The sequence below is a fragment of the Malurus melanocephalus genome, unplaced genomic scaffold, assembly GCF_030028575.1.
Source record: "Malurus melanocephalus ecotype Western Australia unplaced genomic scaffold, MMel_1.1 scaffold_184, whole genome shotgun sequence".
Taxonomy (NCBI): Eukaryota; Metazoa; Chordata; class Aves; order Passeriformes; family Maluridae; genus Malurus; species Malurus melanocephalus.
The window spans coordinates 595,884-623,503 of record NW_026623416.1 but is presented as its reverse complement, the minus strand read 5'-3'; the positions used below and the strand labels follow the sequence as shown (position 1 = coordinate 623,503).

Genomic DNA, 27,620 nt, shown 5'->3' with positions numbered 1-27,620 from the left:
TAGAGAAGGCTTTTCTAGTAGCTTAAGAGGGGGTTTTAAAAAGGAGGGAGAGTGACTTTTTATATGGGCAGATAGTGACAGAACAAGAGACAGTGGTTTTAAAACTGAAAGAGGATATCTTTACATTAGATGTTTCGAAGAATTTCTTTGCTCAGAGGCTGGTGAAGTACTGGAACAGAGGCTGAGAGAAGCTGTGGATGCCCCATTCTTGAAGATGTATGGTGAGCAACCTGATGTAGTGAGTGGCAGGATGAGCTGAAACTACATGATCTTCAAGGTCCCTGTCTGCCCTAACCATTCTATGGTTCTGCGATGAAGTTTTATTTGCAAGGATGCTTGCAGTAAATGTCAAATCGTTTTAGTGCATTTTCCTTTAAATTTTCCTTATAGTTATTGTTGTGCTGTTCTAAATGCTATGAGCTGTAGCTCTTGTTTTGACCAGTAGCTGTAAGTCAGCTGGACAGTGCTGATAAACAATTGACAAAGTTTCTCTTTGTGAGGCATCATGCTGAAAACAGTGACTTGGAGAAGCTGTTGCAGACAACAGCTGCAGGGGGCTAAGCATTTATGACATTGGTGTGCATGCCSTCCAGTAGGTTTTTTGGTCCAGCTGGATCTTCCTTGTTGCTCTTCTGCTTTTAACCATTTCATGTTTTTCTGCCCCTCCTGTCCAGTTTCATTTATAGATGCTGCAGAGCTGGCACATYTCTGCGTCAGCCACTGTGGTTCAGCTGATTGCATGGGTAGTCTGCAGTAGAAGACAAAGAGGCACCAGCTGAAGAAAAGGAGAAATTGCTGATTGCTAAATTGTCTTCAAAGAGGCTTATAGTGGTATCTGGTATTTGATTTTCTTATCCTCATGGCACCTTGCTTAAACTATGAGTTGGGTGTCATTGGAGGACCTTTTCCTTTGAAGGTTGTTAGGATCTAGAGCCTTTCACTGCATGTATAGAGAGTGTGATCAGAGGTTTTTCTGTCAGCCTTAGAACTGGCTTGACCCTTTCTAGCTGCATAAAGGCTGTAGTCTGGAAAACCTGGGAAAAAGCCACAATCATGTTGCATGGTCTTGCATGTGGTTTGTGTGGGCAATCTACATCCTTCAGCCTGTACAAAAGAGCTACTGAAGTACTTAATTGTTTGCCCTGAGACAGGCAGATTTCTGAGATTCAGAGACAATTTCTTTTTGGATTCCTGCCTTCACATCCCCGAATACTGCTAGTAGCCTGTATGATTGGGAGCTTGTGGTTCCTTCATGCTGGGAGAAGTCACAGCCATTGCAGTGGTCTGTTGCTGTTTCATTGTTGGTGGCAAAAATTGTGTCCCTCCAGGCTCCCTGTGAAATCTCACATTGTTAGTGGGATGCCTCTTTGAAGAATCTCTTTTTTTTTTTTTTTTTTGAAATTGTCAGGAGATGGGTTGCTGAACTCTTTCCTGATGTTGTAGCTGTCTTTGAGATTTTTGTTTTCCATCAGTGAACCAGTGCTTTGCCGCAGGGCACTGTCCAGTCGTTGGACTAATCTTCAAGAAAAGAGAAATTTTTGGTGCTTTCTGGATGTGCATGTGAGTTTGGCACTAGTCATCTCCCATCTCTCTGAAGAAGAAAACACTCTTGGGGACCTGTTCAGTACTAAAATTACATACCTCTGAAATTTTGTGTTCACCTTAACTTCACTGGTGGGATGTCTGATCCAGCTGTCTTTCAAGAGGGAAAGAGTAAAGCCTATGCAGAACTCCCCATTCTCATAAAATTTTATACAGCAGAATCACAGAATAGTTTGGGTTGCAAGGATTATCCAATCCAACACCCTACTCCCACACAGCCTCTGCAATACGCAGGGRTATCTTCAACTAGATCAGTTTGCTCAAAGACCTGTTCAACCTGACCTTTAATGTTCTCAGTGATGGGGCATCTACAAGCTCTCTAGGCAGCTTGTGCCAGTGTTTCACCACCCTTGTCATTCCAAATTTCTTCCTTATATCTGGTTTAAATCTACCTTCTTCTACGGTAGATGCCCAATTGCAATGGGTCCTGTTATCTTTCTTGTAAGCTCYCTTTAAGAATTAAAAGGCTGCAATAAGGTCTCCCTGGAGCCTTCTCTTTCCAAGCTGAACAATCCCAAGTCTCTCAGTGTTTCCTCACAGRAGAGGTGCTCCAGCCATCTGATATTTCAGTGGCCTTTCTTTGGGCTGTTCAAACATACCCTTTCTCTCGTGTGCTGAGGATTCCAGAGCCGGATGGAATGCTCATGAGATGGTCGGATCTCATGAGAGCACAGTAAAGGTGCAAAATCACCTCCCTCAACCTGCCAGCCATGCTTCCTGAGTTTTTTATCCACCAACATCCCCCAAGTCCATCTAGGCAGGGCTYCTGTCATTCTGTTCAACCCCCAGCCCACATGCAGCTGGGCCATGTCCTTACTGGCCATACTGTACACATTGGAAAGAGAGTGGACTGCAGCATCTTAAGTGGAGTGGATAGACCCCTCTTCTGCATATAGACACAGCTGGTGGGGTGTCTAGATTTTCTGATGGCTGTGGTTATGACTTAGAAGAACTTCGTGACCAATGAGATGCCTGCTTTTGTTACTATGACATGACTTCCCTGAGCAGTTATTTTCTCCTTGGAGTGTGAAGCCTTARTGGGGGTGAGCACACAGCATAGTTRCCTTTGTCTCCGGCTCTTGGTGCTCTGGCTTTGCCTGCTTAGCAGGATCACCTGCTCTGGGTGAAGTCAGGAGATGGGAGGATGGAGAGAGTTCTTTTTGGCAAGTGAAGCTCCTTTAGTTAATTTCTCAGTACTCATTTTACTGTACCAGGAAGCTGGAGAAGCAAGATATCTTGTTGTAGGCTTCAGAATATTTACAGCCTTAGGGATGAGAGAGTGAGAAGTGCTTAGATAGCCCAGGTGCTTTGTGAGGCTACTACAATTCAAGGAAACCTTCTATAACCAAATCACTGACAGTTCAAGTATATAATTGAACTTGATTGTTGTATTAATAACAAGCTTGTCTTTTTTCACATGTTACTTTGTTATTTTCTAACAGCACATCTGAAATACAAGTGAATAGGAATTCAGATATGCTGCCTTGAAATTGTAGAGCTCATGTGCTACAAAAAGATTTCTTTATCTGCATCTATAAAGAGAAAGTATTCTCACATAGATGGTTCTGGAAATATTAAGTGCAAGGCAGTTCCCTTTGTGTGGAGGCAAACTGCAATTTTATCAGATGGGGTATATACTGGTATCTCCATTTAAAGCAGAAGCAGGTTGGAGTGGTTAGTTGACAATACCAGAGAATCCTGGAGAGAGAAAAGAGCTGCCAAATACAAGTGATCTGTAAGGGTGCTCAGTAAGTACCTGGAAAACCTTAACAAGGTTCTCATTTCTTTTGGATTTTCTGGGGAAGAGTATTTACAGTGTGGTTTCATTGAACTGAAAGACAAGCAAAGGCCCAAAGTTTCTCACCACAGCAAGAAAGGAGGGGTTTTTTTAATGCCTGATTTCTTAAAGCTTTCAGAGTTTTTTCAATTCCTGTCTAGTGACAGCTTTCCTGGTGTCATATAACAAGCACTGCACAACAGAGTTCTGAACAAAAACTGAGCTGTGTTTTTAGTCTGAGAGAACATGCTAATRTTGCACACAGGTCTTTGCATGTTTCTGCTGAATTGGGAAATAAGCTGGCAGAGTCCATGTACTGCATCCAGCATTCTTTTCAGTGAATAGTCACAGAATTCAGGCTGGCCTGTGGTCACAGTCCTAAAAGAAAAAGCTAAATGCATCTGTGTTGGCAAGCTGCTACAATGGAAAAGGAGCTCAAAGCTGTGTAACAAATGTAAAAGTTAAGTCACAAACTTCCAGTAAAATGGGTGTTGCTATTAGGATACHCATGAAAATAGTGATTCCTCCACCAGCTTGAATGGTCTTGTCTGCATAAGCAGTCTGATAAGTGTGTTTTATACATTTAAGAATGCTGTGACAGAAAAAATAAAAATATTTTTCTCCAATCTGTGGCTAATTAGCCTGTGGGCATTTTCTGAAAGCTATTGTCTTTTAACTATCAATGGATCTCTTCAGTGAATGCAGAGGCACTCCTACTGAACAAAATAAGCTGCTTGCACACCAAGGACAACTTCAGAAGGGAGTGATAAAGTCCCTGAAGGGCAGAGGCAGGTTAAGCCTGTGTTTTGTCTTCTGATATGTCAGGCACATACTATGGAAGAGCAGGAAGAGCAGAGGAAATAACCTACTTAGTTCTGACCAAAATAAAACTTTGTTTTGAAAGAGTTAGATTCACTTAGGCTGCATTGTCTTGGTGCTGATATGCCCTTTAAGTCCCACTGATTCATTGTTTGGGAAGTAGACACTGTTATTGTTGTCTTGCATAACAGCTTTGAAGCTTTGGTTTACTCCCTGGCTTTGCTAGATTCCTTGTTTGTTTTTCTCTGTCCGTCTACAGGCAGTTGTCGTTCCTCCTTCCGTCTTTCAAGCATGCTGCAGTAGCTGTGCCTCCTGCAGTGGCCATCTTTGCCTTTGTATTAACAAATCTGGGCAAGCTGCTTCTTCCATGTTTAGCACTTCTGTGCCCATGTTCCTTCCCCAAGCACTCGCCAACAGCCTCTTTATATAAACCAGTGCTGCAGCTTCATGACTGCGAGTCCTGGCAAAGCCAAGTAGCACCTATGACAGGACATCTCTGTGAATGATGGCAAACAAAATGGGAATTTTGGAAGCCCAACCAGGTCCTGGAGTAAAGCAGTTTCGTTTGGTGATCCACGAGATGGCAGAGAGGGTTCTGCTGTGTTTCAGGGCAACCATGTGGATGTATTAGCTGGACCGAACAAGTATTTACATCTTCTTCCTGAATAAGAGGGGCAATAAGAGAACATCTTGTTTTCTCATATTGTAGCAGTGATTGACAGTGCTCTTTAAAACAAGCTGTTTTTTCAGTTGCTGAGCACTATCTTGTTTAGTTTGGAGTTTTGTTTTTTCAGTGAGGGGAGGGGTGAGAATAACCACTTGAAAGACTATAGTGTAGGAAAATTCAAATACTTCCTCTTGTTCCTGATTGTTGAAGGCCTTATATAGGTTGGTGACATATGGAACAAAGATTTGTAATAATTGCATCTGTTTGAGAGAAATATTTGTGTTGCTGGAAGTATTGATGGCTGCCTCTTCAAAGCACAGAGCTTTACAGAAAGCCTGGCAATGTTTTGAGGGTTTAGTTTTACACCTATTCATTCTTTCATCTTGATAAAAACAAGATGTATGCTACATGATCAAATTTATAATCTGGTATATTGATTTGAAGTTAAAGAACCTTGGCTTCTGTAAATTGCTACCTTTAGCAAGCTGAAAGTAGTCTTGCTGATTTAGAGCACATGAGAATCTCACACTAGCTCTTCAGACTACATAGCTAAATGTAGTTGTAGTGCACTTTTAGCAGTAATACTCTCTTTACTGGAGCGAATGAAAATGAAAATTACTGGAAGTATTGAAAAGGAATTCAATAGTCTCTGCTGGAATAAATTACCCCTCTGGAGTAAATGGCAAGAGCCATTATTCTCCCTGTAGTACCTGTTGCATTTAAAACATTTCCTTTCTTACTAGGAAGCACAAGGCTTGAAACTGCACTTGAAACTGCACTTGAAACATCCTTTGTGTTGCCTGTTGGAAACTACTGCTAAACTTGATTTGTTGCAGAGGTCGCTGGTCTTTTGCACCATGTGAGTGGTGAGGCAAAAAATGCCTGTGCTATCACCTTCCAAAAGGGTCCACTGAACTCCAACAGTCCTTTCTGGAAAAAAAAAAAATCAAAAAAATCAAAATCCTTCTCTTGGTCCTTTCTATTCTGGTGTTTGCAATCATGAGACAGTTGGCTCTTGGAATCATCTGCTAGCAATGGAGACTCTGGCTGAAGCTACCACTAGGTACGTGTCCTTCTGCCACCTGTAGGAAGCTGGACTTCTTGTGTACCCTTCTGGATTTCTTGTGTACCCTCTTGGGGCAATCAGAGCTTGGAGCAGATGTAGCTTGTTGCAGTCTCATTACAGCCAAGTCTGGAAGCGTGTGGTGGAAAGTGCTATGGGGCATGGTCCTGTCTTTTCAGAGACCTGTCAGTCCTCAACTGACAGAAAATGTTGCTCCTTGGACCTTCTGGGACTTGTTCAGATGAAAAACGAAGGATGTGACTACAGATGAGTTTCATTTGATATATGAAATGCAGTAATGGGTTGAAGGCTGTCATGTGAGAAAGGATGACAGATCCTTGTGGTGTGGAAGTTTACGTGTGAGTACAGAGACACTTCAGAGTAGGAGTTAAGTTACACTTTAGGTACCTGATGAAGGCTTCRCCCATGTTTCTCCATCCTTTACTTCACTTCTTTCAAAAAGATAACCTTTTTAAGATATTGTGTTTAGATAAGGATAATTTATAACACTTGCAGACACCTGTTATTGAAAAAACCCAAACTGTTTGATATTTTATTTCATCCTCTAAAATTTTCATGTGCTGAAGAAAATATAAACAACATTCCTCTGGCCACCCAAGCCTACTGCCAGAATCAGYTGGTAACCATAACCACAGCCTTTTCTTAGCCTTGAGTGGCTTGATAGAAGACAGATAAAAACAAAGATATTGTGCATGGAAGATTCCCACTGGAACTGAAAGCTGGCATTCACAATGTGTGAAATGCTGAAATAAAAACACACTGACTTCATGCCTGGGTCTGGGCATCAGATAAAAGTGATAGAAGGAGGCAATGAACTCAAGACAAGGCTGCACATGGATTTGTGGTAGTGTGGGGATTGCACTACACAACTCTTCCATTAACAGTCCACAACCTCCTCTACAAAGTGGATGAGAGCCCTCATTGACACCACCTGCTGAGGATTGCAGAAGAATATTTCAGTCTATCATTTTATTGCTTGGGGTGGTTGAATGTAAAGTGATGGTTTATGAAGTGGGGGAGAGTACTCTTAGAAGCTGATGGGCCTTTAGACAGCTTTTACAGATAGGCGGRAAAGGATCTTAAAGTTGTTATGGTGCATCCAGGGAAATACATGCCCATTGTGTAATTGTGAAAAAAAGGCAACCTGAATGCTAGACATTGTTAGGAAAAGATTGGTAGTACAAAAGCCACTTCTGTGCCACAATATAAAATCACACTGTGCAGGTTCCCTTTGTGCAACAGCTGARCTGCTGCTGAGTCCATAGGTGTCTGAGGTAGTATTAGATCTTGAATATGGTGTTTTCATTTTTCTATTTTTTTTAAATACCCTTGTAATTCTTTCATGTAATCTATGTGCATTTATAGGGCTTTTTATAGAGGACTGTAGAGATTTTCCATTTATGTAATACTCCTACATGTGTCAGGCCATCCATTCTAGTAAACTCTCCAAGACAGGGACTTCTTCCAAGTCTTGCATTCAACAAGATGCCTCAGAGAATTACTGCACTTAATTTAGTTTTATTTRTATTCATGTTAATAAGCTGGGTATGTTCTTTAATGCAATGCACTTACATTTTTCCAGAAATGAAGAATTTATTGTGCTCTCGTAGCTGGGAAAAAGGATTCTGAGTTTCTAAGCCATTTGTGACTGATTTTAATAGTTTGTTTCAAAAATAAGAATAAGCCCTTTAAGTCAACTAGGTCATTCAGTAATCTGTAACCTTTGTTAAAAGATTAGAAGAAACTTTGGCAGGTACTTGCTGGGAGTTGAAGTTGGTGAAAGTGAGCAGAATTCAAGCAAGTTACAGCAGTCACAAATAATACCAAACAAAATGAAAGTATTATTTGCTGAGTTGTCCAGGCAGTACTGAGGTCTTGTGGTATTGTCACTTTATGCCAGAATATTTCATTTTCCCTGTTCTGATTCTGTGACAAGCAGTGCCAATTGGCCAAAGTGTGTTTTTTCTTGGGAGTTACTGGAGTTTGTGCCAGCACACACAAGGTGTGCATGGAGAGAACACTCAACTGCAGAAGTTGCCTCTGTCTTCAGGTGCATGAGCTGTCTCCTTTTGAGAGCCCCCTGCGTGGCCTGTGGCAATGATAATGTTGGTGGCTCCAGTGTGAGTGGCAAAGCTGCAAAACCCATGACTGGTGGCACCCTGCAGTGAGGACAGCAGGAGGGAATTGTTGCCGAAATGAGATTACTGCTGCTGCTTGTAGTACTGCAGCAAATTAATGGAGATGTAAAAACCTGAGGCAGAGGGGGCAAGACTGACTGGCAGGAAAACAATCCAAACAGCAGAGCGCTGGAGGAGGAGTTGCAAGTTACTTTTCAGGTGCTTTTGGTAAGCTCAAAAATGAATGCTCGCTCTGAGTACATCCATAGTAAGTTTTCTGTCAAACTGATCGCGCTTCCAGGAGAGAATCAAATCCATTTTGTTTTTGTGTTSATATTCCTTTATCCTCCTTGGAGGACAATTTGATAGCTGTACTTTTAAAAATGTTTAGCAAATGCAAAGTTATATTTCATTGTTAAAGATAAAAGAYAAAAACGTAATAAACCCCAACATGCTAAAATACAAATGACAAATAAATTTGTGTTTGAAAAACACCAAAACTGAATTATGGTATTTACCCTAAGAGGCAACAAAAATAATTTTTAACATCTTCTGGGCTTTTCCTCAGGACTAGGTGGTCTTTTGAAGAGTGGGAGAATATTGTGTGTTAATTTTGGTATTAAATATTGTGTATTAAAATTGGTATGAGCAATTCTCACCTAAACATCATTTGCATGGGACACTGATATATTGCTAGAATCTCTACAGGGCACAATCCACTTTTCTCTGTACTTTTGGATTCTATTCTGAAGTCTGTCTTGAGGACAGAGAGAAAATCGCTTATGTGGAAAAAGTATGACATATTGGAGGGTGTAAATAGCCATCACTTTTCTAGGAAGTGTTACACAGCTCATGAATTACACGTTTTATGTCCTGCCTTCCTGGGGAGGGCTGGAGGCTGGAAAGAGATGTTTTCTGTTTCTCTTCAAATGTATGTTGGAGAGCTACTGGCCGTATGTTCCATGAGCTGTCATATGTTCACATTTCTTTTATCTTTATTAAAACACCAAGACAAACAGAATGTGGTAGGAGAAGTGGCCCAGGAAATGATGGCTTGTGGGCAGAGACTGCTGTAATATCTCATGTGCCATGTGAACAGGAAGCAGCCCCRTGATGCCCAATGGCCATATGGCTTCTTGCTGTGCATTGGTAGTATCTAATTTTTCACAAGAAGGAAGCAGTTTATTATTGAATAGAGAAGGACTTACKGTAAACTTCTCAAATATAGTTGGTGCTGTATGTCTGACCAGGTGCTTGGAGAGCCCCCTAAACCTTTAAATAAATGATTATGTAGATTCTGTCAATGTTTCTTGAAATCTTCCCTCAGTGTCATATAACTTCATGCAGCTGAAACCCGGATATAGGTGCCTTTTATTCAGAAGTCCARTTTGAAGGTTGGGGTACTGTTTTCTTCAAATATATTTCATGTGTTTGTTTCTCTCCTCATTCATGCTGTAAGGTACTTTTGACAGTGTTTGAAATGCTCCACTAATGAATGCACTGAGTGCTGCAGGCTTTCAGGCTTGACTGAGACCATCAGTTTTGTAAAGCGGTTCAGAGCTGCAGTTGAAATTGCTTTGTTTTGACTTAGCCCTTAGATGTGTCTGCTTGTAGCTCATCACTGAGTTTGTATGGAATTAGAAATTCTCTGCCTTTGAAGAGAATAGCCTGTCCTCTTCTTTAAATGCTTTTTCCTCAGAATTTTGCATTTGATCTACTCAAACCTCACACAGTGTCTTCTGACTTGTTTTTGCTAATGAAAGGTCATCCCTTAAAACCCAAGAAACCTCTCYTAGCTGTCAGAACTTGAGACTTAATTAAGCCTCTCTGGGACTATTGATATGAAAATAGACTTCTGTCCCCCTCCTCTTCCTCCCCCAATACTGTTTATGTATCAGTTTGCTGCCATTTTGGTTTATTTCTTTCTGTGTGGACGGAATGTGCAAAATAAAAACAAAATGGTGACTCGTAGGAGTAATTTCACCTCCTGAGGAATGTGACAATCAGAGGAGGAGTTGTGTGAGCTCCTGAACAAAGTGTGAAAATCTTTCACAGAAGGGAAACGTTACCGTCTGCTTTTGGGCACTGCTTATCTCCTGCTGCTTGTCTCCTGATATTCCTTAATTTGATTATTTGCAAAGACTTCACTTTTCCAGCTGAAATTTTCAGAAGTCAATTCTTTTCTGTGTCATCTTCTGCTGTATGCACTCAAACAATTAAAACGTTTATGCACTTCCCTATTTTTCTCCTTGTCTGAAACATTAATTCGCTGTTTGGTTTTGCTGCTTCTCTGAAGTTGCTGATTTGGTGTATTTTTCTGTCATGTTTCCTTAGCTGAACCGTATGTTACTGTCTATGCAGGAGCATGTTTTGCTGGGTTTGTGACTGCAAAGAAAAAATTGTGGTATAGTGTAGTGACTTTGATTGTCTAAAGTAGAGAACATCTCTCAAGGTCCATGGAAGGAGCATCTCTTCTATCAGCTGGTTCTCTGAATTTCCCTAGGAGTTTGTGTAGTGTTAAATAAACTTGTACACTGAGTTTGTTTGCACTTAAATGTAATAGCCACTTGGATAGAATGGTCTTACAGACTTCAGTTGCCTGCTACATGTTGCAGATCATAAAATTCCTGTGATCAGTCTGCAGCACTGTGCTTTCTCCTTTCTACCCAGCCTGCTTCCAAGCTAGAAAAATGAGGGAAAACAGTGTAATTTCACTGAATTTCATTAGTCACTGCTGCTTCCTCTTTGGCTAGTTGTCATGTCTTTATGAAGTTCCTGACATCTGCCTATTTATATTTGAAGTGTCATATTCTGCTTTTCATGGGTCAGAACCACGAGAAGCTTCTGCCTGCAGAGGTCATTTTTTCTCACGTACCTGGGTTCAGATAAGCTTGGGACACCACTCTAATACAGTGATGAGGTCACCTGAACCTGGAGCTGGGGCACTTGTCTTCAGGGCATATGTGGCAAATTTCAGACTACWGGTGGTTTATGGGCAGGTAGCCTTGTCCCTTTTCTTCTGTAGCTTCTGCAGACCTGCTCTCACAGCAAGCAGGTGACTCTCCTAAAAGCATCAGTAGAAATATTGCTGAGACCTGAGGAGAGAGCAAGTTTAGTTATGTTATCACTAAGTTTTGTTACCACTTTGTTACATCGTTGTTGAGATAGCATACCAGTGTTGAGCATTCACCAGTTCCCTGTGTGGAGTCATACCTGTTTTCTGGAGCAGTAAATGCATCTTTTCTCTGCCTGGACAATGACTTTGTTTTCCTTGGTCTCYTCTGTGATGCTAGGCTGTGTGCTCCTTCCCACCATAGCGATCACCKCTAAATCTGTTGAGAATCTGCATTTGCAGCTGTAAGAATCTGCTTTCGTCATTTGACTGTTTCCCTCCATGATCTGCCCTATTTAGCCAGAAAAAGCCATAAACCCTAGATATGCACATAACATTTCATTTCAACCAGCAGAAGATTTGATTCTGCTCCTTCCCTCTTTATTTTGTCAGTGCAGTAATCATTCCAGGTTCAACCACAGGTGATGAGTAACATGTTTGTACACAGTAGCAACTTGCAGTGCTTCTTCTTCTGACTTGCAGATTAATGAAAAATATGTGCCTACTGCATAGATCAAGAAGAATGCCAAGGGGAAAGGTGTCATCCTTTCTATGCTACCAGAAGGAAAGTTTGCTTTGCAYGGGTGGGCAGTAAGCTGTTTAGAGAAGTGGATCTGGTCTTTAATGCTTCAGTTGTCTGGAAGAAGCAGTGTTGTGCAATCAGAAGTCAATGAGCTGGAGAAGTGGGAGGAGAGCAAAATGACTGCTTTTGGTGGCACTAGCGCATACCATGAGTGGCAACAAGGACTGCAGACGGGAAGTTTGAAGCACTTCGGGGTGTTGTCAGATACTTGTGAAACTTAGGAAATGGTACAGTGTGCTTATGAAAAGCAGGGACATGGGAAAAGCCCCCGTATACAGCAACATTTGCTGCTGGCAAGTGATCTTCTACCCAGGCATCAAGCTTCCAGTCAGGAGGTCAGGACCTAAGCATCTGCACAAGGCTTCATGCTTGAACTGGTGGAGAGTAATTCTGAAAGAAGGAGGACTCTAATCCATAGTTGCATGGCTTATTAGTTCCTAATTAATCAGAGCTGGTGGGAATGAAATAAAAAATCCCTTGTTTTCTTTGCACAGCTTAATGTAATGCAAATTCATGGTAAGAAGCTGTGGAAAACATCCCCCCCATGAGAAATTATTTTTTCAAACACCATCATGCTTGAAAGCATGCTTTGTGGATCTTGGAAGGAATTAAAAACCTGTAGCAAAAGAAATAATTACTCTTGACTTTCAAGACTGCCTGTAACTCGCGACCTTTAATTTTGTCTCCTTCATCCATTACACTCAGTTTGTAACAGTACTTTGTTTTCTCACATTTATTTATGTCACATTGTACAATAATTCATTTGCAAGCATGCCCATCTGCTTTGGCTATGTCAAAGAGCTGGTTTGGACTGTTTAATTTTATTTTTTTTTAATTTAAGAGTTCATTTTGATGCTCATGGAGAGAGTGTGGGAGGACATGATTTGAGGTAGGCTTGTATTGTRTTGGAATAAACTTTCCTTCCTTTTCCATTGCCAGCATGTTAGGAGCAAAACAAGTTGGAGTTGATGCACTGCACAGGGTGTGACAATCGTGTACAATCATGTATGTTTTCAAACCTGTGGGATACCAGATATGAACAAAGATGTGTTCCTAATAGCCTTTGACTCTGTTTTTGTTTGATCATTTGTGTTTCATAAAGTCCCTTGCTGGTGAAGAATTGCTCATGGTTCTTATTTTATTTCCACAGTTTGCAACTTCATGTCTCACGAGAAGTGCCTCAAGAATGTGAAGATACCGTGCTCATGTATTGCTCCCAGCCTTGTAAGGGTGAGTAGAKACACACTGTCTCTTTCTTGGGATAATAGCACTCATTTATCACTAATAAATGTGATGTAGTATAGCCATGGCTTTTTAATATCATAATGCATAAATTTCATTCATTATCACTGAGGCTTTTATAGCTGCTGTAGGCAAAGCTACACTTCCTTTTACAAGAAGTCTCTGCCATGAGCAACTGTAGATAGTCTGTCTTTGAAGACCAGTTACTTGCATTCTTTAGATATTACTAGATGTTCTTACTGTGTGTCATCACCTGGAAGTCTTGCAATATTGGAGGGAAGGGCTGATATCAATGCTCTCTGGAAACTGCACCATGTGTCATAAAGATGAGCTGTGTACATCACCTGTTTTTTTTACRGCTATTACATATTAAAGCTGCTCTGCCTAGCAAAGAAGCTGTGTTTGTCTACTATTGATTGCTACATCTTAAGACGACTCTGCTTGTTTATTATGTCCAGAGACATTACATTGTAAGTATAGGGTTTCAAAGCCCAGAAAAAGAGGGCAGGACCTCAATTGTTCACAGTAGTTCAAAATTTGTTTTGGTAAGTAATAAAGTACTTGTTTTCAGATGGCTTGTGATCTTCTCCCACAAGACTTCATGCATAACAGATTGATTCAAAGGGTGTGAAACATGAATCAACTTTACTGAAGGTGGTAGGATGCAACTAAGGTATTAAGAAGCTAAACTGAAGAGAAAATAAAATGTGTTACCCACTTGATAAAGGATGACAAAAGAGGAGTGAAAGAGGAGAAGGACATGAGAAATTTATTAGAGAAATAGTAAAACACTGCAAATACTTTAAGGAGCTTTATGCAAAAGTCAGATGAGATGTGGCTGTAAAATCAGTCATGCCCATTACATGCGGTGCTGACTAAAAGCACACTCATGAGAATCTGAGTTGTGTAGACCTGTGTAGGAGAGCTGATTCCTTTCTCTGTGTCATTAAAAGTTTTAGAAGTTCCTTTATGTTGTGGAAACCTATGCAGGGGGTAAGATGTGAAAGTTTAAAAACAAGATTGAATTTGAATTACACAGATTGGATAGAGAGAAATTAACCATCTGGTTTTCTTCCATATGCTTTGTCTAGGTGCTAAAGCTTCTAGGTTTTGCCAATACAAAGCTTTGAATTTACTCTTGTTTTGCTTTTCCTCTTCCTTYTTCATACCTTTCTTCTTGAGCGGTGTCAAAAAGGTGTCTGATACACAGAAAGTTGCCAGTGAAATAATAAGAAATGCTTCTCTAAGTCTTAGAACCCATGGTAAAGGAACATGTAGGTAGTGAAAAATGGTTTTACTAAGAATTAGAATCTACTGCTGTTTCAGTATGCTGACAATCAGTCATTGTAGCAAAAGGAATAGTGAATCATATTATATAGGTATTTTTGCAAGGGCCTTTAGGGGGATGGCAAGCATCCAGCTGGAAAACAGTAATTTAATTCAGAGTGTTAGTGTTGTAAACATTTATGACTGCTTCTTTTGTGGATTTGCTCTAAATTTAATTCATTGTTCAAAATAGTATTTGTTCCTTTGCTTTTATATGGTAAAAATCCTCCATTTAAACTTTCTAGTGTTTCCATTTGCATCAGTTGTAGACGTCAGTGTAATTTTTTTTCCGTTTTGTCAGTCCCTATAATCTCTCTGCCCCAAAACATCGTTTTTATCTTGTGATTTATCTGTAAACAATAAACACAAATGGAACTGAACAGCACGGATAGTTATCTTGGTGGCGTTGTCAGTGTTTGGAACTGTTTGCAGTTCAGCGTTGCTGTATTTAGCTGCAGAGAGTGTTCTGTGTTTTCTGTCTTGAGCTGTAATGATTTTATTTTGAAAATTCTGGRTTGTACTGTTCGTTCTGGACAGTCATGTCCTGCTTGGCGTGGTCATCCAAGTTGCATTAATCCTGATCAGCTGTACAAGTGAAGTCTGCCATATGGGAGAYGTCGCTTTGCATGCAGGCTCTGTCAAAGCAAATACCGGGCTTGGCATTTGCGTAAAAAATATAACAGAGCAAAAAACAAATGACAGTCATTTATACAATTTGTGGACAGTTTATTTTCTTAATCTCTCATTTCAGATTATTTATTTATTAAAAGGTTTGACGTAGAAGGGAACACTGGTGGGATTTTTTCTGATAGTTCTTTCAGCTATGTCAATATTCAGTGTTTTACAGAAATTAGATTTTTTTTTTTAACTTGCCTGGATTTCATCTAGAGAAGATGGCAATTGTTAAAGCTCATGAGAGTGTGTGTCATTTGATACTAAGTCAACCCATGAGAGAATAATTTTTCAGCAGATGTTTTGTGGAACTTTTATTCCTGATAGTAGGGTTTCCTTCCCAGGGTCAAGTAAAGGCCCACACAGTCACAAGCATGCCACAACCCTATCAAGCCTCTAATCATTCTCGATCAATTCATTCTTAAGGCAGACCTACAATTTTTTTTCTCTGKTTTAAATCACTATCACCTGCATTTAGTATTCCAGAATGGATCCATTTCATGATGTTTCAAAACAAGCCTTCATGGATCACTTTCCTGAAGAGTTTGCGGGGCATATGATTTGTTCCACTGGTAGGGTCTCAGCAACATTTCAAATTCAAACTCTCTCTTTCCTACGTTCCTGTAGGTATTTACCTACTTTGCAGTACATGTTTAAAACAAAAGGGAGGAAGGGAGGACAAAAAATAATACAAACACCAACACAAAACAAAATAACCTTTTTGAGGGGTGAATGTGAAGTTGTTTTCCCTCATTAGGTTGGAATTGAAGCTGTGTTACAGCTATTTGCCATATAAGAGTGTGTGTATTTTCTGTAGAACTGTTTGTGGAAAGCTAAATTGAAATGAGACCAAATGGAAAATGGTTTGGTGAAATTCAGCATTTGCTATGCTTTTTTTTCCTTGTTGGTGTGTTGGTCCATTGCTCTAATGGTTTCTAAACATTTCCATTTTAAGAAGATTTTAAAGCCTTCTCACRAGATGTTGTTGGGTGCTTTTGTTCTTAAAGCTGGGTTTTCTAGAATGAAAAAATGCAAGTCTAGGTCATCAGCTTCTGAATCCTTTTGTGATAAAAATAAAATTTTCATTTGTAGGAAAAGCTACTGCATTCAGGGGATGGGATGATATAAGGAATGGAAAGGCTGTGGTGCTTGCAGGGGTCTCTGCTCTCGTCCTTGTCTGCTGGAAGTGTTCAAGGCCAGGTTGGACGGGGCTCTGAGCAACCTGATCTAATGGAAGGTGTCCTTGCTTATTGCAGGGGAGTTTGGACTAGATAAACTCTAAAAGTTGCCTTCCAGCCTGAGCTGTTCTGTGGCTCTGTGATTTTTTTACCTGGGCACTTGCTGGGTAGCACTGACCACCTCCTGTCAAGGGCTATCTCCAGTTCTCCAACATTTGACCTGTGCTTCAGCAAGGCAGTTGCTTGGAGTCAAACAATCACATGGCATAATTTAGAATCCACATGAGGGTTAAAACTGCTTGCTGGTAATCTTGGCACTGCACCAAAGTTTACTCTTTTTTCTCCTTGAAGTGGAACCTCAGGGTTTAAGGGAAGGAAGGAAAAGCTAGCACCTCCTAGTTCATAAACTCAAGAGAGTTTGTTATACTCTCTTGAAACTTGATCTGAATTCCCAGATGAGCTCTGCAGCTGTATTAATGACTCTTCACTTTCAGAAGCATTATGGGATGTCATCATTTGTTTTAATTCTTAATCTTTATCTTGATCAAAGGAAATGGACATTGATATCCTCTGTAGAAATAAAAGCAAGGAGTGACTTTTACATATAATTTTTTCTTTACAGTACRAAAAATAATAGTCCAGGCAACTCTTGATTGCAGTGGAAAGTTTCTACACAAGTCTTACTATTGAGTAAAAGTATTATATATACCTGGTTTGAAATAGTATGGGATGCGTTGTACAGTTCCCATTGCAAAGAGTCCTTTAGACCTTGAAGTAGATAAGGCCAAACGTCCTTCACAGAAATCTGTAGGATGGAGAAAAATAATCCTGGATAACATATGGATGTATATCATTCCCTTGCATTAGCCCAAATTATAATGTCATTAATWAAGCATTTGATTTTGTCTCTCCTGCCCTATTATATATTGAGGCACCATTTAATGTATTCTTAGCTCATTTCAGAATAACCATATGGAATATGTACTTACATTGCCTTTAAACACTGACTGATAAATCAAGTGCTCAGAGGAAGAATGTCAGTTTGGACACGACTAATGAGTACTTGATGGGYGTTGTCCCTAAAAGGAGAAAGAAACAGAGGGCATTCCAGAGCACACAGTGTATTCAAGTTGCAGAAATACTTTGCTACTAAATCAGAGAGATTTCAAACAAATCAAAGGGCACTTTGTGTTTACTGAGTAATAAGGAAGTAATTGAAAAGATGTCAATATGGGCAAAAGTTGAATCACAAAGTTGTTAGCTTCTGTCAGAGAGGATATAGTCTGGGGTGTAGTGAGGTGTGTTCACCRTATTTGCCTCCCTAGAGCAAAGGTTAGTGGTGTTAGAGTGAGCATGAGAAACTTTAGGGAAGTGCTTTTACACATAAACATCAGAATCCATACATGTTTTTGTTTCAGAAACACCATTTTAATTTTCATCAGTCAATTTTTTTGGCCTTATGTTGAGAACAATCTTTGAAAGTGACCCTGTGTAACTATCCTTTTGAACATCTGATGAAGACTRTTGTTTGCAACCTGCTTGTGCTTGTCCTTAAAATACAACAGTGTTTTTGAACTGAAATCTAATCTTAGGTTAAATTCATTTTATTCAACCTTTGGAGGCTACTGCTGAGAGTGTTAGTATCCTTCTTTCTGTGTACCCTTTCTTTCCCACTTGGAAGCTGTTCACCCCCACACTACTTTAGGTGTTTGGGTCTCTCTTGTGGTTTTTACAAAGTCATGCCAAGTGCAAGTCACCCTGGGGAAGGAAGGAGATGCATGGGCAAAATAATGTCTAGACATAGGCATGGTAGCTGAGCCACTCTGTACAAAGTGCCTCTACCTTAGTGGAAGAGAACTGAAATTCATAATGTACCATTGGTCACATCCTGTGACGTTTTGATATGAGGAACTATTTTAAAAGTTGCTATCAAAAGAAAGCAATTCTATCCTTTGTCTTTCTACCAGAGTTTGAATGTTCAAAGCAGTTGTTGCTGTTCTTTTTGTATAATGCTGGACTGCTGTGCACTTGCACAGATTGCAGTGAAGGAGATAGAATCTAAGTTCTTAGGTTTCTAGAGGGTCAGATTTTATTACAGGCTGGAAGAACGTTTACAGAGATGTGTTACATTTTCTAATGCCTTGCATTCCTTAATAGATGGCAGGAAATAGAACAGGAACTAGGGATATTTTGTTCATGAGTGCAAAGTCATTCTGGAGATCATGCTGGAGTGTTACCATTATACTTTCTGTTGATACGCTTCTGATTAATATTGTAAGGGCACTTAGATGTCATTTAATGGTATTACTAGCATAAGTTTTTGGTATTTTTCTGTGGAAATCGATTTTAGTGGTTTTCATAAGGTAATTTAAGTAATTGTATTGGAAAAGCGGTTTTAAACTCTCATAAATTATTAACATTTTCTCTGTAGGCCACCTTCTACCTCAGTACTTTGCTGTGCTTATGCAGGTGGATATAAACTAGAAATAATATGTAATATACTGTATTCTTTCATGGTGCCGGACTGGCTTTTCTATTCTGAGGTTTAAATATTAATTTTAGTGTGTGTGTGTATATATATGTATATATATATATATATATATATACACATACATACATACACACACATGTATACATGTATAAGGTACTTGTTCAGGAACCAAAAAATGTTTGGAGAAAAACAATATGATCTTGATATGTTTGTTATGTTGTATTTACTCTTTTACCTTTTCTCTTTTTCCATCTTACTCACATCCCATTTTCCACCAGGTGCTGCGTTGTTTTCATACCTGTCACTTCTAGGGCATCTAAAACAAAGTTTGGCTTGTTTCATAGAGTAGGAAGCTGAAGAAACATTTTTCCCCTTTCCCCCCCTTGCCTTCTCTCTTTTTTCCTCCCATTGTCTGATTTCAGTGGGAATTCTTCTGCTTTGGGGGCAGCTGGCTCCATGGTGCTGAGGCAGGGGTAGGGCAGGCACATGACTTAAAGATAACACTTGAAACCTGAGGGCAGCTTGGCATCTGCAGAAAAGCTTTTCTGAAGAAATCCTACCAGGGCTTTTCAGTGCTCTTTGTAATTGCAATGTCTGGGTCATGTAGCCATTTCTTACCAACTTTCTGCACGTGAATCCATTGTGTAGGATGAATTTTGTGCAAGTGACCTTCTCCCAACATTTTTGGAGCAGCTAGAATGAGAAGACAGCTTTGGCACTTTAACTCCCTGACATCTAAACTCAGGTGAATAGCATGTCAGTGTACAGAGAGGTTTGGTTTTTCCTTCTCTTGAAGAAGAAGCAGGGTAGGCGGGGATCATGAACTTAAACTTGATCTGAGATTGTTTGATTAAAGCTCCCTAGAGTCTCCAGGATTATATATCCTTGGAGGGAAAATTTTCTTTTTGTTAACATATATGATATGACTAGAATAKTCTGTCTTAAATAAAAATAATGTAAGCTAGCTATGATCTTTATGTCAGTTAGAGCTGGAGGGCTGCAGAGAGTGCAATTTCAGTTTGGACTGATGGGAGTAAGATGCAGACCCAAAAAGAATGGCATGGCTGTATTTTTAAATCCCCAAGTTGTACATAAAGTTAAAATTAGAAGCTTTTGGAGGCAATGGTGTTTTGTTATATTTCATATGGGAGATACTGATATGGAATGATTTTTGTAGGCTGGCTGTCAGGCTAGCTTGCTGGGGAGCCTGGGATCTGAGTGGGCAATTTCATGGTCAGTCAGGGACCAAGGATTCCTCCAGACAACACGGTCTGCAGAGGCCTTGAGCTGGTGATTCTGTTTCAGTGGTYAGCTGTGGTGCACAATATTGTTCATATTTGGTAACATGAGCGTATTTCATACTTCTATTCATCCTCTTTTGTCTCCCAAAGCTTAATACTGAGGAGGACTGGAGAAATCATATGCTTTGCAGTTTGAAAGTTACTGATTTTTCTTGATTAAACTTCCAGCATTGTTCTTCTCTTGTTGTGTTGCATCTGGCAAAATTTTATCTCACTTCTTTCATTGYGCTTGCTTGAATTACAGGGTTGTTTGGTGTAACTGCTTTCAGAGGGAGAAGTACTCRCAGGAATTAGATGTTTATCACTGGAGCTGACTCCTTGGGTCATTAAATTCTGTGTTCACAGTATATTTCATATATGCTCCTAATGGTTCTCAGGAACCCAATACACAAAGAGAAAAATTAATAACCTTGATTAATAACCTTGAAGGATTTTTTTACTGCTCTATCTGAGAGGAAAAGCTTCTATCTCTGATGACATGTATCTTAAGTCATTATTTCCAACATTTTACTAGGAATGATTAATTTCATTTCATACCTGAATAATAATTTGTCAGCCTTTACCAGAAATACAACCACAAGATAAATCTGATGTGTTTGTTATGGCAAGAAGAGCGTGAAATGCATAATACTAAATACCTAAATCACTCAAACTTCTGTGGAACTCATTTGGATCTTAGGACTTTAAAAATGCTGTTATGCTCCTTCCTTCTACTGTGAAAGTCACTTTAGCAAAGCTATGCATCTTGTAGAAAGTAATCTCTAGAGCAAGTATAAAGCTCAAGTACATTTCTTATTCTTCACTTTGCTTCCTTTCATCTATTGTTACTTTGGTACTATCACTTCCCATCTTCATTGTTAATCACTAAGCAAGAAAAAGAACATTTTAAGATAAGTGAATAATATCCCAGAAGTACATTTGCCAAAACTGTTGGCACAGAGAACTCTTGCAAGAGAATATTGTAGTGTATCATTTTCTGCCTACAGTCAAGGATCTCTGTACCATTCAGGCTTTGAAGCCTTGCATAGGGAAGGGGATACCAATACCTTTGTCCCGATCATMCAATTGGCTGGGGTGTATTTGGAGAAGAGGTGAAAACCATGTGGAGAGTACTGAACTGTGGCAGCAGTGAGATRTTAAAAATTGTCTTGAGTGTGCCTGTAGGGCATTTTGTTCACCTGTGCAGTTATTACTCTTTAATTGTCCTTGATTCAATTAAGAAGTACAACTGTGATTGCAGGTAGGTCCCAAAGGAAGCCTTTGGATTCATGTTGCTGTGAATCATCAGTAAGCTGATCAGCACCTAAAAATATATACAATACATATTAATTCCCAATAATTTAAAAAACAGTTGTGTTGAAGTATTTAATATATATAAATATATATTTAAAATATATGYATATGTGTATTTACAATATATGTATAAAGTTAAAAGACAATTCACCTATTTATCCTTGTGCTTTGTTAAGTTTACGTTATATGTACTGCCCTGTTGTCACAAGATAAAGCAGCTTCAATGAATTTTTACTGACACTTTGAAACTTGAAATTGATGATGTGTTATGCATTTTTTGCTGGCAGGTTCCAGTTGCACACTGTTTTGGGCCTCCAGGACATTACAAAAGAAAGTTTTGCACTGTGTGCAGGAAGTCCCTAGAGTCACCTGCCTTTCGATGTGAAGGTAACTTAAACCCTACTTGTGCGGCCGTCTGTGTGTCACCCAGTAACCCACACTTTCCTTACACTGTACACCTAGAGGGTGTGTGTGTACACRAACATACACTTCTGAGAAATTTTTAGCTTGTTCATTATCCATTCGTTGATCGTGGGAAGGTGTGCTTCAAACTGAGGYGTAATAAATCAACCACCTTCAATAAACCATAAACTTTGTCAAATCTGTATGCTCTTTTCATCTGTCCTCCAATTTACTTTGAGCAAGTCTGTGGTGGTGATGGTGTGCAATGAGTCCATGCCTGGGATGTGCAAAGAATGAGGAGCTATTCTGGCAAAAAAAAGACTTGTCCTGTTGAGGTAATTTGTTTCTGTTTCCAGTAGAAGCTTTTGGTACAGAGMATCATCAGGTATTCATATTTCTAGAAAAGAATGTGGACTTTCCTGTGTTATTAGTCTCAAATATCTGTTACTTGTAATGAGGATGAGATACCTTCAATGGAAAGATATTTGAAAATATTATTTGTCAAAATAGTACTCCTCTGAGTGTTCTGACACGGATTCCCTGAAAAAACAGTAATTAAAGAAATCACCCAAACACCGGATTTTTTTGTTTTGAATTATTCACTTGAGTACGTGACTGATTTTGATGTAGAGCAACTCCTCAATTCTCCCTTGTCTGCCTTGTCTTAAATGTCTATTAGTTAATTGTTCAGTTGATGTTGTGAGGTTAAACAGAATTTGCTATTTTATAGGAATATTACCTCTGAAATGTTTAAAAATAAATGTTTAAAGAATAAAGAACCAATTCTGCCGGGAATTGAGGTKCTTCCAAAATTGTTGTTTTGCTAATGTCTTGCTTAATATGATTTCCTGTGTATGTGTAGCATTCCTCTTTGATCAGGGCATTTAGGCTTAGAATGGTGCAGTATTTGTTTCTGCTTTTGTCTGTTGAGTTGTATAATGGAACCAAACTGTTGTTCTGACTAGTGGATAATATGTCGCTCAGTACAGCTACCATGAGCTGATGGCTTGGTAGAATGTTCAGTGAGCTACAGATACCACAGAAATTTTTCAAGTGATGTGTCTTAATGAGACTCAACCTGTGTGGCATGAGATGAACACAGAAATTTGAAAAGAGTATAGTTAAAACTAGTCATGCCCTCTTAACTATTGCAAATAGCTTTAGGCTAGTTTCTTCACAGTGTCTAGAATGAAGCTGTGTTTTGGGTTTGTGCTGCACACTGGGTTGATACCACAGAGATTTTTAGTTRTACTAGACACTGTGAAGAAAATTAACTCTGCCCCAGCCAAAACTAGCACAGAAGTGTAAAGGTATATTTTTTCAGATGTTTCTATTTAAGTGTTTGTAAACATGAAACACATGAAATCACATGCTGTATTTAGGTATTACAGATGTACAAATTTTTTTTAATGATTCATTGAAGATTCTGAGTTGCTTTCCTCACATGGCAGTTTTACTATTCTGTGTGGTGTGACTTTTTTGGTAGCCCTCTTTCTAGATCAATAAGTCTACAGTTTGTTTCTCTGGACTTTTTAAAAATGTATCTTAAAAGGCACAGCTGAAGGTCATAAAATGCACAGGATTCTTCCTTTATGCTCTTCAAAAATGCTTTTAGAATTTGTTTTAGAAGTCTAGTGTTTGAATCTGTAGAGCTTTTAAATCCAGATGGAGATATGGAACTTTATACCATTTTTTGTTTACTTCTAGTGACTTAGCTTAATATTACAAATTTACTCTTGTTTCTCATGTTCATGCCTGATACTAAAATAAAGAACTTTTCCTGGACTCTTTACCACAATAAAAATGAAAAAGCGGCTTTGGGAGTTACCTTTTCTAAGCAAATGATTGACATCATTAAATGTACTTGTAAAATTATTTTAATCACTTAGTTTGGATTGATTATGTCTTAAAATAAAAACTTAAAACTTCCTTGAAAGGAAATAAAAGTTTTCAGGCAAGTCCTAAATGTTGTGGATGCGCAGTAAGGGACCTGTTCTCAGAAATAAGCATGCATGTATATTAACCCATGGTGAAATAAATACATACAATTCATCAGTAAAAATTGCARTAGTTGGACTCCAAATTCTGCTGTCATTTACTGATTGGATAGCTGTTTTTGTTACCAGCTTTCAGTGGTGTCTGTTGAACCTGAATTCATGATGGTGAGAGTTGCTCTTCCTTTTATTTCCAAGAAGAAGGGATGGAAAGTAAAAAAAAAAAAAGAAATTGGAGTAACTCAAACATTTTTTTGGTGTTGAATTCTTTACAGAAGTTTCTTACTAAGCATCAACCAGGAGCAGCAGATTTACTGGAGAAGGAGGGAATAAACATTTTAAAAGTTCTTATTCCAAGTTGATGTATCTGAAATTGATCAACTTAGTTTTTTTGGCAATCATAAAGAATTAAACAGAAGATCATCATTCTGTTATGAGTTTTAAAATTAYACAGATTATGGAATGGCTGATAAAGATGAAATTTCTTTCAGTAGGACCTCTAAATTGACTTGATCTTTAAACTCAAAAATGTCCTCTTTCCTGCAGCAGAATAGTTTACTTAAGGGATTAACTCCTGTGATGCTCCCGCCACTCATGTGAATATATATGTTGTTAATCCTGGGGTAGGGTTGGTGCTAGAAGCAGCAGACATGAATTAAACCAAGGGCAGAAACCCCTCTGTGTTCTTACAAAATATAGCAAAGGTCAGTGCATGCCTCTGTTGGCAGAATTAACAATAAAACCCCCAATGCTTTTGTAAATTTCTTGAAGCTGTAACTTCATCTGCAGACACTTTCACCATTAGCAAGGATGTGACTCAAAGCATCTAGTTTGCCTGATAGTTGAACTGGCAAAACTGCAAAATATTCCTGTAACATCTATGAATATTGAGAAATGTGAGTGGAGGAGGGACTTTGCCACCGCTCAGAGAGGAGTTCTTGAGTGCGGTGAAGACACAGAGCTTGGGGAGCTATGTGTGAGTTTGTRGTTGATTTAGTCAAGAGTCTTGGCTCAGTGTGGTGGTACATTATGTCTTCTGGATTAGAATAACAGTGTTTGTTCTGATCACCTCTTCAAGAGTCCAGAGAGATTTCAAATCTGGTATCATTCTCTATGTAAATTAATAACACTGTTTTCAAGATACTTTCAGGTAAAGTGCTATTGTTGCCACCTTCCACTYTTCAGGTTAAAGTTCTCATTTTTTGTGATATGCTTGGAGAAATAACCTTGACCGGAATTGAAAAAACAATCAAAACATTTGATGCTTGATCTTGCTTTCATTTACCCAAAAAATTAGATGCTTTCCCAGAGCAATACAAGTATTTATAAAGCAGTTACAGGAGGATCCTTTTCATGCATCTCTATCTCTGAGACCCATAGAGAACTCTCCTGACTCTTGAGGTGATGAAGCTAGATATTGAGATCTTTTAGTTGTTGTTTGTGGTGGTTTTTTGGTAACTCATCCTTTGCAGCATAACTGCAGAATCTTTTGGTTTTTTATATCTGGTATTTCAAGACAGTTTTTAAAATATGAAGGTACTTTTAAACCAAAACTTGCCTAAACCTTCAAGGGTTCACTAAAACTTCTTTCATGTACAGTACCTGTAGTATTTTGGAAGGCAATGTTAACCTTACTTAGGATAATGCTCTGGAAAAAAAACATTTCCTTTCTTTGACAATGTAATGGTGATTTACCTTATACATGGTGATTGAATCRAAGTATACTTCAGGCACAGTTATATTGGAGTAGGCAGCAGTTCCTGTGAAATTGCGAGACAAAGCCAAGCAGTTGTATAAATTTAACTTTCTGTAATTGGAGGAAATATGACAAGTGCTGCTTATGAGCAAACTTAGATCAGCCTTTTCTTTGTATTTGCTGCATCTTTCTAACACACAGAGGAAGTGGAGGAACACACAGAACAGTGCTGATAAACTTCATATGTCTTTGCTGAATGTTAAAAGCGTGAAGGAGAGAAAGTGTGGTGTGAAAATGTAGTGGAGGAGTATTGAGGGAGGGAGGAAGGAGATGCAGAAAAATCCTGGTGTTTCCAGCCTAAAGAAGTTTTCTTGTTTTTGTGCTTTCAGTTTGTGAGCTACATGTGCACACAGACTGTATCCTGTTTGCTTGCAGTGACTGCCGGCAGTGTCACCAGGATGGGCATCTGGACCATGTAAGTGCAGGATCCTCTGCAGGGGAGGGTGGTGGCGCATTTTGTGGACCTAGAGGAGGAGTAGCCCTGGCCTTTACTTTCACATGCTGCCAGTTATCAAAGCACTTTTGTTGCTTATTGTCGGGCAAAGGACATGTGTGACTTCAGAACGTATCACAAATAGTGGGATGAACTTAAATGYTGATACATTCATGATGCTCTCTAGCTCTTGCTGGAAAGTCTGTGGAATGTGTAYAATGTCCAAATTAAAAATTAAAACAAAAAAATCAAGCATCTTATATGAAAGTTTGCTTTGCAGAAGCTGGCATGGAAAAGTGTTTTTTCCTATGTGTTGAGCTGGTGGCTGCATTGCATCCCTGGCAAACATTCTCTTGTCCTTATGCTTCCTGCAATGGGACTGAGGCAAGATTGCCTCTTTTCTTATCTACTCACTGTACAGTACATKCAGAATAGTGATATTTCAGGGGTTTTTTACAAAGAATTTTTTTTAGTGGACAGTAAAGGAAAAACACTGTGATAAATGTTTTGATAGTTCGATAAATTTCTTCTTTTCCTTAAATGTAAGATTATTTTGTATTTATCTTGAGAAAAAACTTAATGCCCTAGTCTCTGTTGCTGTTTCCTCAGAGCTGTTTGAATTACTGATTTTAAAACTGGATTGAAGATGCATCTGTGTCTGATTCATGTAATGCTAAGTTGTGATGTGTTCCCTTAGGATACTTAYCACCACCACTGGCGGGAGGGAAACCTTTCTTCAAGTGCTCGTTGCGAAGTTTGCAAGAAAACCTGTGGGTCTTCTGAGGTGCTCTCTGGCATGAGATGTGAATGGTGTGGCATCCTGGTATGTTGTGCTGCTGCGTGTATTTGTGGGAACCACGTAGATATAGACATGTGCTTGTTTAAGCATTTGATAGAAACATAGTTTATTTGCACATTGTATAAATGTATGTTATATACATTTTGTAAATAYGTGTAATTTATACACTTGTATATGTAAATATATATGTATTTATGTGGTAGATGGAAAATCTGATTTTTTTTAAATCCTTCTTACAGTCATTTTATTGAGCAACTATGTAAATCCAATGGAATTTTACAGGGACTAATCATTATGGATTTGTTGTTAGAAGCCTGCAGTCACTTTCTGTGCTAAATCAGAATTTCTTTCAAATAATGAATTCTGCAAGGCCAAAAGACTTACCATTCTATTATRTTTTCTCTTATTTCCGTATAGAACAGGTCTTAACTTCTGTGGTTGGGGTTTTTTTTAGCTGTCAATATCTATTTCTGTGTTTTTCCATTCACGTGACACGTTTGTTTCCTGTGTAAACGGATGGTACCTTTCAATTGTTTGCATAGAAACCACAGCTTTTATACACTGATACACAATTGCGCTATGCAGATAACAATTAGTCCATCCACTTAATGCTACCTCTAATTAAAATATATTGGAAGTGCAAAGTGGCACCAGAAGGGGTGGGAACAGAAAAATATATGTAAGAAATCATTGTGTAGCTACTTTAAGCCAGATGAAGTAGTCTGTGTAATAGTGATTTAAAATAAAACTCTAGAGTTAATTCAGTATTTCAGGAATAATTTCAATGATTTTTTTTTAATATTGTGGGGTCYGTATTTTAATCTGCGACATAATTTCTGAGGTGGGAGGGATGGTCTTTGAGAACAGTCTAAGAAACATAACATACTATATGGCCATACATATGTGTATTCCATAATGGCAGAAGATTTGCGACTTCATAAGGGCAGAAACTATCCGTCACCCTTTGGAATA

At 38.9% G+C, this 27,620-nt stretch overlaps 1 protein-coding gene across 1 annotated transcript in view; it reads left to right on the top strand.

Annotated features, from left to right (window-relative positions):
* Positions 1–27,620, top strand: part of DGKQ (diacylglycerol kinase theta) — an 80,404-nt gene that overhangs the window by 12,812 nt on the left and 39,972 nt on the right. The window contains exons 4-7 of the mRNA XM_057373090.1: positions 12,912–12,991; positions 21,552–21,651; positions 25,746–25,831; positions 26,547–26,672. Coding sequence (XP_057229073.1) covers positions 12,912–12,991; positions 21,552–21,651; positions 25,746–25,831; positions 26,547–26,672 — 392 coding nt within the window. The remainder of the gene's footprint in view (positions 1–12,911; positions 12,992–21,551; positions 21,652–25,745; positions 25,832–26,546; positions 26,673–27,620) is intronic.